At 38.8% G+C, this 10,000-nt stretch overlaps 1 protein-coding gene across 3 annotated transcripts in view; it reads left to right on the top strand.

Annotated features, from left to right (window-relative positions):
• LOC122260814 (uncharacterized) overlaps positions 1-5,347 on the top strand; it is a 69,525-nt gene extending 64,178 nt beyond the window's left edge. For 2 of the 3 annotated variants that reach the window (XM_043028224.2, XM_043028223.2), the window contains exons 3-5: positions 297-422; positions 3,215-3,507; positions 4,566-5,347. In XM_043028224.2, coding sequence (XP_042884158.2) covers positions 297-422; positions 3,215-3,443 — 355 coding nt within the window. In that variant the 3' untranslated portion in view covers positions 3,444-3,507; positions 4,566-5,347. Of the gene's footprint in view, positions 1-296; positions 423-1,446; positions 1,675-3,214; positions 3,508-4,565 lie in introns of all 3 variants that reach the window. The other variant, XM_043028225.2, reaches the window with a different exon arrangement.
• The last annotated feature ends 4,653 nt before the right edge of the window (positions 5,348-10,000 follow it).

A 10,000-nucleotide genomic window follows, 5' to 3' on the forward strand; every position in this document is an offset into this window, starting at 1 on the left:
CTTCCACAGCGATCTCTCGAACAAACTCAGAAAGTACCTCCCACGCCACAGCACAACACAGCACAACCACAAACAGCATTCATGAAATCCTTCTCTCTTCCACAGCGAACTCTCGAACCAACTCAGAAAGTACCTCCCACGCCACAGCACAACACAACCAACCACAAACCACATTCATGAAATAATTCTCTCTTCCACAGCGGTCTCTCGAACAAACTCAGAAAGTACCTCCCACGCCACAGCACAACACAGCACAACCACAAACCATATTCATGAAATCCTTCTCTCTTCCACAGCGATCTCTCTACCGTGCCAGAGAGGCTGCGTGAATTCCTGCTCATTAGACGTCTGATCAACAACTTGCACGCGGCTGAGGCTGGCCAGGAAATCCCAGCAGTGGTTGAAGACCCAACCAGAATCCGGTAGGTTTTGTTGCTTCTGTTCTGGCTGTCCATTTTATTATAGTCTTTCGTGTTTTTTTATTTTTTTTTTTTGGGGGGGGGATGGGTGGGTTATCATTGTTATCATCATTTAAATCATCATCATTTTCATCATTATTGTTATCATAATTTTCATCATAATCAACACATGAGATTATTATTGCAATTCTTATCATCATTATTCTTGTTATTATTATCATTATTATTATTAATATCATTGTTCTTATTATTATCATTAGCATTAGCATTATTGTTATCACTCTTAGTATAACTATTATTATCATTAATCTATTATCATCATCATCATTATTATATTGAGCATCATCATTATTGTTATTGTTATCTTTACCATCGTCATCATCATCATCATCATTATCATCCTCAATATGATGATCATCGTACTCATCATTATCAGCAATATCATTAATTATATTATCAACATTACCATTTAGATTTGTTGTTGCTGTTTTTGTTTTTAGCTTTCATAAAGATGCCCACTGTATATGAAATAATTGTGATTTTAGGAAATCAATTAATGAAATTATAATTATGATGTAAAATATAAAATCATTAATCTAACAAATCATTAATCTAACAATCATTTTACTACTTAAACTTTGCATTTGATTTAGAAATGCAATTTTCGCATTCCGACCCCTATAGATGTTATTCCTCCTCTATACTCATCCAAAGCTCTCACTATTGCTATCACAGCTTCACGCATAGCACAGGAAGCGTAGCACAGTAACATGTGTACAAAAAAAAGAAGAAAAAAAAAGCGAAACGAAACGCAGCCACAATAATAAGGAGAACGCGAAATCCGTCACGTTTCGAGTGAGATTAGACTCCTTGTCTGATTTTTTTTTTAATTTCCTTTTTTTAAAGATGAAATGAAACTTGTTCTTGTGGCTTCGTTTCATGCACTGGCATCTCGCCGTAGAGTAGAGCTTATATGTAGCTGTAGAAGCCTCGGTGGCGGGACTCGTCTAACCCTTGAGCCCTTCAGGAAACGCACCTGCTACATCAACGCCGGCCTCTCCCACGGCTGTGACTACAAGGACCTTGTAGGAGCCATGGCCGAGAAGAGCTACTGGGACTCCCTGTCCTCTCCCGGCCGCAGGAGGAGGGCTGCCGAAGTCGCCTCTGGGGAGTACCAAGCCTCAGGTTCTTTGGAGCTCTCCGAAGAAGCTCAATGAAGCTCTGGAGGGCATGGAGATAGCAGTAGACTTTCATGGTGAGCTTTGGTGGTGGGACGCTCGTGGGCGAGGCTATGGTGCGTGGTTCTTGGAAGACATTCGTACACAAAATACAAAAGGGGTAATGGAAACATGTACGCATTCATATACGCACACGTATGTGCAAACACGCATATGTACACGCACACACACACACACACACACACACACACACACACACACACACACACACACACACACACACACACACACACACACACACACACACACACACACACACACACACACACACACACACACACACACACACACACATACAAAAGGCTCATGCATTTTCAGTGCTTGTCACAACCGGCACCATTCCTCCGCCATGAGTATGCTTGGAAATATTTTGCTTTTGCCTGGGTACTTCTATCTTCTCTCCCGTGACTGCATATTGAAAAGCTCCCTGCATGTCTTCTTGTAGATTTATTTTCCAGAGACAAGAGGAAAATGCTCTATCGAAGTGATGGCATTTACTCTTCTCATTATCCTGTCCGTCTTGTAAAAATCTTTTCCTGAAACATGTAGCCGATAACATTTGGAAGTAACAATTTCCTTTTCATTATCAGACATGCCTTTTTTATATATTATTTTTTGTATATGTTTGCTTCTCTCAAAGATTCGGTGTCTTACCACCTCACTTTGGTTATCATTGCATCTTCCTTTGCGTCTGCTTTATCACATACGCCTTCTCTGGCGCATCTTCGCCTCCCATCTTTGCGAATTAGCGAGGTAATTTCTCACTATCGCCTTTTCTCCCCCTCGAGCTGATCTGACGCTGCCCATAATCTCCCCTGCCTCTTTAATCACCCTCTGCTTACTCTTACCTTCCCGTTTCGCCTGCGTTATTACCCTAGTGATAGTCACCCCCTTGCTGATCTCTCCACTCTTAGGATATCTCGCTTCATCTCTCTCACTCTCCTGACCTCCCCTGATCTCCCTTTACTCCCTTTACTCCTTCTTAATATGAGATTTTCCTTAAGATCTCTCCCCCGCTCTCGCCAGTAACCTCTCCGATCTTCCTGGTGATCGCGATTCCCCCAGTAACCTCCCCCGCTCTCCCCAGTAGCCTCCCCGTTCTTCTTGGCAACCTTTCCCTCCCCGCGTTCCCTAGTTAGCTCGCTCTTCCTTGTAACTCTCCCCTCCCCGCTCTCCCCAGTTAGCTTCCCCTCCCCGCTCTCCCCAGTAAGGTCCCTGCTCTTCCTGTTAACCCTCCCCTTCCTGCTCTTCCTGATAGCCTTCCCCTCCCCGTTCTCCCCAGTAAGCTCCCCGCTCTTTCTGGTAGCCTCCTCCCCCCCCCCCTCTGCCTGACAACCTTACCCTCCCCGCTCTTCCTGGTAACATTCCCCTCCCCACTCTCCCTAGTAACCTTCCCTCCCCGCTCTTCCTGGTAACATTCCCCTCCCCACTCTTCAACCTTCCCCTCCCCGCTCTTCCTGGTAACCTTCCCCTCCCCTGTCCCCTATTAACCTCCCCCGGTCCCCCGAGTAACCTTCCCCTACAGCCTGTCTAACCGAGCAGCCTCCGCCTCCGCAGCCTCGAGCACGAGCTGCAGATGCTCGCCAAAGCCCACGAGGCCGACATGGACTTCGGCGAGCTGCGCGTGTCCCGCCGCGCGATCCGCTCGTTCTGCGCCGGCAATTCCAGCAGGCAGTGCCGCAGCTTCTGCTTCAACCTGGGCGACCGCTCCTGCTCTGACGGCGACGTCGGCGGCAACGGCGAGGACTCCCACTTCATCGAGAGTGGAATGAATCCCGGGAAATAGGAAGGCCCGTTTCCGATGCCCCTGGCCGGCCCCCGATCGCGAGGCTCGACCGAGAATGACCTGGGTTGGTTCGGGTGTGGAGGGTGTCCGTCGGGGCTGCCGGTGGAGGGCTTGCTTGCGTGGCCGCTGCAGAGGTGTAGCTTAGACATAGATGTATCTATATGTATATATATATATATATATATATATATATATATATATATATATATATATATATGTATATTTAAAAATGTATGTGTGTATGTGTGCGTGAGTTATATATTTTCATATATGGTAAATTTCCAAATCTATTATAACTGTATGAAAATATATACCGACTGAAGGTTTATATCGATTTAGATATCTGATGATATTTCCTATGAATGTTTACTTTGTTAAACTCTTACAAAATTCAATAGCTGTTCTTTTCACTTCAGGTCATACATAGACTTTTCCTATCTGTAACGTGACCCTCCTCTTTAGATACAGTAGATTATTTAATATAAGCCTGCTTCATCTAACATTAAAGTCACCGATCTGTGCCGGATTCAAAACATCAAAGTATCATTATTTGTGCGTGAATCTTTTAACGCGTTTTTTTTTACCCTTATGTTGGAATGCTCACTGCTTCTGCTTTTTGAAACGTTTTGAATCTTGTTTGGTGTCTGTCTGTATCTGTATATTAATACGTTCTTTATTACCGGTTGATCTAGGAAATTTTATATGGAGCCATAAGGGAAAATATATAGAATTTAGAGGATATTCATATCAGGGAACGATTAAAACCATACTTCTATCCGTTTATTGTTTGTCTCGGTGATGAGAACTGTCGATGGAAGCAAGTGGCGGTTTGTGTTGTTGTTTTTTGTTTTTTTTACAGCTTAATGAACTCGAAAGTCTGTAGGGTAATTGAGGGGCAAGTCCCATTGATCGATCCGTTATTACTCTGTATAATCTGGTGTCATAGCCTAATTAAGGTATATTCCTAATCATATCTCTGATTTACTATTAATTCATCTTTATATTACCATGAAAAAAGGGGAAAGATGAATAGATCGATGCATAAACAACGCTCTAAAATAGCCTAAACCTTTTTTTCTTCAAATAAACAACGTTCTAAAAGAAGCTCTCTTTTCCCTGCAGATTGCCATGCTGTCTATGACTGATGCCATGATACTCTGCACTGTCCTCTGCAAGATTTCTGCATCTCTGCTGATATTATATTATCCTGTACATTATCTAAAAAAAAACTACAGTGGAAAATGTATATCACACAGCCCATAGTTGTATGATATGAAGATACTGATTTCAAGAATTCTCTGTATTTATTTTTACTACATATATAATGCTGGGAAAACTTAGGAACGTGGACAACACATGAAGAAAAATGAGCAGATCTTGCCTTGTTTCCCGTCTTCGTTGAGGTGTACATACGTAAACGTATTTCACTCTAATGTTATTTATGTTATTAGTGTGAGCACAATAAAATGATGATTGACTTCCGTGTGCTTTCCTTATGAGATGCTCAGATACGTTCATATTTCTGTCTTTCTTTTTACCGTATTTGTTTTCTCTCTCTTCGTTTTCCTATTCTCATCTATAGCCGTAGAATGAATAGAAGTAGTTGCCTTAATTTCCTCTTTAAGGTATGCTTTTGGGGCTGGCTATATAGAATATATATAATATATACTGTACACATATACCTCTGACCGTTTTCTATAACTGTGTTTCGAGGAGACTGATCATCTGGTTTCGAGGAAAATGACACTTCCAGCGGAGGGAAATAGGGTCGGATTTGGCCTGTCATGATCACGGAGTTTAATGAGACGAGCATCATGAATATCAGACTTGAATTATCATCCTAAGCTTGGCAAAGACGATAAAGGATTGTAAATACACAATATTTCAAATAAACGAAAACAATAGCTCTTGACTTATTATTGACATTCCTCACCAGTTCCCAGGAGGAAAAAAATCGTACGTAAAGCTTTTTGTTATCGTGCAAAAGTTATGGACTAGCAATACATGAATATAACATGGATAAGTATAACAGTATACACACAAATTCAATTACAAGTATCTAAATAACCAAAAAGAAAGGTGTATATTCTGACAGGGAAAATAAAATGGAACATATTCTTCTACATATATATCTGATATACCATATGCACCTACTTTGATCTTATAGTAAATAATTTCATTACCATCCTTCCTATACTTTCTTGCAATAAATCATACAAATAATAACCAGTACGAAAAACAAATATCTTTAGAATATCTTAAAAAGAGACAAGTAAACAAACACCATCTAGTCCTATTAATTAACGCGCGTAATCCATAAGCTTGACTATCCTAAACTTAGAAATTCTCTATTCTTAAAGAAGCACCTTAGTTGAAATATCTCTACTAGTAAAATAGCTTCACGAATTCATTTAATCTTCAGACAAAAGCTCTCATCAGTGATATCAAAAAGAAGTGAGGACAAATGACAGTTCAAGGATTTCACTTCACACAAGGGTGAATGCCGTACATACTTGTTACTGTAGAATGAGAGAGATGTTGGTGTAAATCGTGTAAATCTCAAAAGTCTATCTCAAAAGTCTATCCATCTCAGAAGTCTATCTCAAAAGTCTATCCATCTCAAAAGTCTATCCATCTCAGAAGTCTTTTCATCTCAAAAGTCTATCCATCTCAGAAGTCTATCTCAAAAGTCTATCCATCTCAAAAGTCTATCCATCCCCAAAGTCTATCCATCTCAGAAGTCTATCTCAAAAGTCTATCCATCTCAAAAGTCTATCCATCTCAAAAGTCTATCCATCTCAGAAGTCTATCTCAAAAGTCTATCCATCTCAGAAGTCTATCTCAAAAGTCTATCCATCTCAAAAGTCTATCCATCTCAAAAGTCTATCCATCTCAAAAGTCTATCCATCTCAAAAGTCTATCCATCTCAAAAGTCTATCCATCTCAAAAGTCTATCTCAAAAGTCTATCCATCTCAAAAGTCTATCCATCTCAAAAGTCTATCCATCTCAAAAGTCTATCCATCTCAAAAGTCTATCCATCTCAGAAGTCTATCTCAAAAGTCTATCCATCTCAAAAGTCTATCCATCTCAGAAGTCTATCTCAAAAGTCTATCCATCTCAGAAGTCTATCTCAAAAGTCTATCCATCTCAAAAGTCTATCCATCTCAAAAGTCTATCCATCTCAAAAGTCTATCCATCTCAAAAGTCTATCCATCTCAAACGTCTATCCATCTCAAAAGTCTATCCATCTCAAACGTCTATCCATCTCAAAAGTCTATCCATCTCAAAAGTCTTTTCATCTCAAAAGTCTATCCATCTCAGAAGTCTATCTCAAAAGTCTATCCATCTCAAACGTCTATCCATCTCAAAAGTCTATCCATCTCAAAAGTCTTTTCATCTCAAAAGTCTATCCATCTCAGAAGTCTATCCATCTCAAAAGTCTTTTCATCTCAAAAGTCTATCCATCTCAAAAGTCTATCTCAAAAGTCTATCCATCTCAAACGTCTATCCATCTCAAAAGTCTATCCATCTCAGAAGTCTATCTCAAAAGTCTATCCATCTCAGAAGTCTATCTCAAAAGTCTATCCATCTCAAAAGTCTATTCATCCCAAAAGTCTATCCATCTCAGAAGTCTATCCATCTCAAAAGTCTATCCATCTCAGAAGTCTATCCATCTCAGAAGTCTATCCATCTCAGAAGTCTATCTCAAAAGTCTATCCATCTCAAAAGTCTATTCATCCCAAAAGTCTATCCATCTCAGAAGTCTATCCATCTCAAAAGTCTATCCATCTCAGAAGTCTATCCATCTCAAAAGTCTATCCATCTCAGAAGTCTATCCATCTCAAAAGTCTTTTCATCTCAGAAGTCTATCTCAAAAGTCTATCCATCTCAGAAGTCTATCCATCTCAAAAGTCTTTTCATCTCAAAAGTCTATCTCAAAAGTCTATCCATCTCAGAAGTCTATCCATCTCAAAAGTCTATCCATCTCAGAAGTCTATCCATCTCAAAAGTCTTTTCATCTCAAAAGTCTATCCATCTCAGAAGTCTATCCATCTCAAAAGTCTTTTCATCTCAAAAGTCTATCTCAAACGTCTATCCATCTCAAAAGTCTATCCATCTCAAAAGTCTATCTCAAAAGTCTATCCATCTCAAACGTCTATCCATCTCAAAAGTCTATCCATCTCAAAAGTCTTTTCATCTCAAAAGTCTATCCATCTCAGAAGTCTATCCATCTCAAAAGTCTTTTCATCTCAAAAGTCTATCCATCTCAAAAGTCTATCTCAAAAGTCTATCCATCTCAAACGTCTATCCATCTCAAAAGTCTATCCATCTCAAACGTCTATCCATCTCAAAAGTCTATCCATCTCAAAAGTCTTTTCATCTCAAAAGTCTATCCATCTCAAAAGTCTATCTCAAAAGTCTATCCATCTCAAAAGTCTTTTCATCTCAAAAGTCTATCCATCTCAAAAGTCTTTTCATCTCAAAAGTCTATCCATCTCAAAAGTCTTTTCATCTCAAAAGTCTATCCATCTCAAAAGTCTATCCATCTCAAAAGTCTATCCATCCCAAAAGTCTATCCATCTCAAAAGTCTATCCATCTCAGAAGTCTATCTCAAAAGTCTATCCATCTCAAAAGTCTATCCATCTCAAAAGTCTATCCATCTCAGAAGTCTATCCATCTCAGAAGTCTATCTCAAAAGTCTATCCATCTCAAAAGTCTATCCATCTCAAAAGTCTTTTCATCTCAAAAGTCTATCCATCTCAAAAGTCTTTTCATCTCAAAAGTCTATCCATCTCAAAAGTCTTTTCATCTCAAAAGTCTATCCATCTCAAAAGTCTATCCATCTCAAAAGTCTATCCATCCCAAAAGTCTATCCATCTCAAAAGTCTATCCATCTCAGAAGTCTATCTCAAAAGTCTATCCATCTTAAAAGTCTATCTCAAAAGTCTATCCATCTCAGAAGTCTATCTCAAAAGTCTATCCATCTCAAACGTCTATCCATCTCAAAAGTCTATCCATCTCAAAAGTCTATCCATCTCAAAAGTCTATCCATCTCAGAAGTCTATCTCAAAAGTCTATCCATCTCAGAAGTCTATCTCAAAAGTCTATCCATCTCAAAAGTCTATCTCAAAAGTCTATTCATCTCAAAAAAAATTCTATTCATCCCAAAAGTTATTATCATCTCAAAAGTCTATCCATTCGCAAAAGTCTAATTCAAAAGTCTATCCATCTCAGAAGTTTATCACATCTCAAAAGTTTTTCATTCAAAAGTCTTCTCAGTAAGTCTATCCATCTCAAAGTCTATCCATTCTCAAAAGGTCATTTCATGCAAAAAGTCTATCCATCTCAAAAGTCTATCCATCCAATATGTCTATCTCAAAAGTCTATCTCATCTCAAAAAAGTCTTAAAAAATCCCCCCCAAAAAAAATTTTTTTTCTCAAAAGTCCATCCATCTCACAAGCCCATCCATCTCACAAGTCTATCCATCTCAAAAGTCTATCCATCTCAAAAGTCTATCCATCTCAAAAGTCTATCCATCTCAAAAGTCTATCCATCTCAAAAGTCTATCCATCTCAAAAGTCTATCCATCTCAAAAGTCTATCCATCTCAAAAGTCTATCCATCTCAAAAGTCTATCTCAAAAGTCTATCCATCTCAAAAGTCTATCCATCTCAAAAGTTATCATTCAAATGTCTATCCATCTCAAAAGTCTATCAATCACAAAAGTCTATCAATCTCAAAAGACTATCATAGCAAAAGTCTATCTCACAAAGTCTATCCTATTCAAAAAGTCTATCCATCTCAAACGTCGATCCATCTCAAATGTCTATCCATCACAAAAGTCTATCCATCTCAATAGTCTATCCATTCAAAGGTCTATTCCATCACAAAAGACTATCCAAGCTATCTCTCAAAAGTCTATCCATCTCAAAAATCTATTCATCCCAAAAGTCTATCCATCTCAAAAGTCTATCCATCTCAAAAGTCTATCTCAAAAGTCTATCCATCTCAGAAGTTTATCCATCTCAAAAGTCCTTTCATCTCAAAAGTCTATCTCAAAAGTCTATCCATCTCAAAAGTCTATCCATCTCAAAAGTCTTTTCATCTCAAAAGTCTATCCATCTCAAAAGTCTATCCATCTCAAAAGTCTATCTCAAAAGTCTATCCATCAAAAAAGTCTATCCATCTCAACAAGTTCATCCATCTCAAAAAGTCTATTCTATCTCAAAAGTCTATCCATCTCAAAAGTCTATCCATCTCAAAAGTCTTTTCATCTCAAAAGTCTATCCATCTCAAAAGTCTATCCATCTCAAAAGTCTATCTCAAAAGTCTATCCATCTCAAAAGTCTATCCATCTCAAAAGTCTATCCATCTCAAAAGTCTATCCATCTCAAAAGTCTATCCATCTCAAAAGTCTATCCATCTCAAAAGTCTATCCATCACAAAAGTCTATCCATCTCAAAAGACTATCCATCTCAAAAGTCTATCTCAAAAGTCTATCCATCTCAAAAGTCTATCCATCTCAAACGTCTATCCATCTCAAAAGTCTATCCA

Source organism: Penaeus japonicus, unplaced genomic scaffold, assembly GCF_977035675.1.
Source record: "Penaeus japonicus unplaced genomic scaffold, GWHDUDI00000001_assembly GWHDUDI00000026, whole genome shotgun sequence".
Lineage (NCBI taxonomy): Eukaryota > Metazoa > Arthropoda > Malacostraca > Decapoda > Penaeidae > Penaeus > Penaeus japonicus.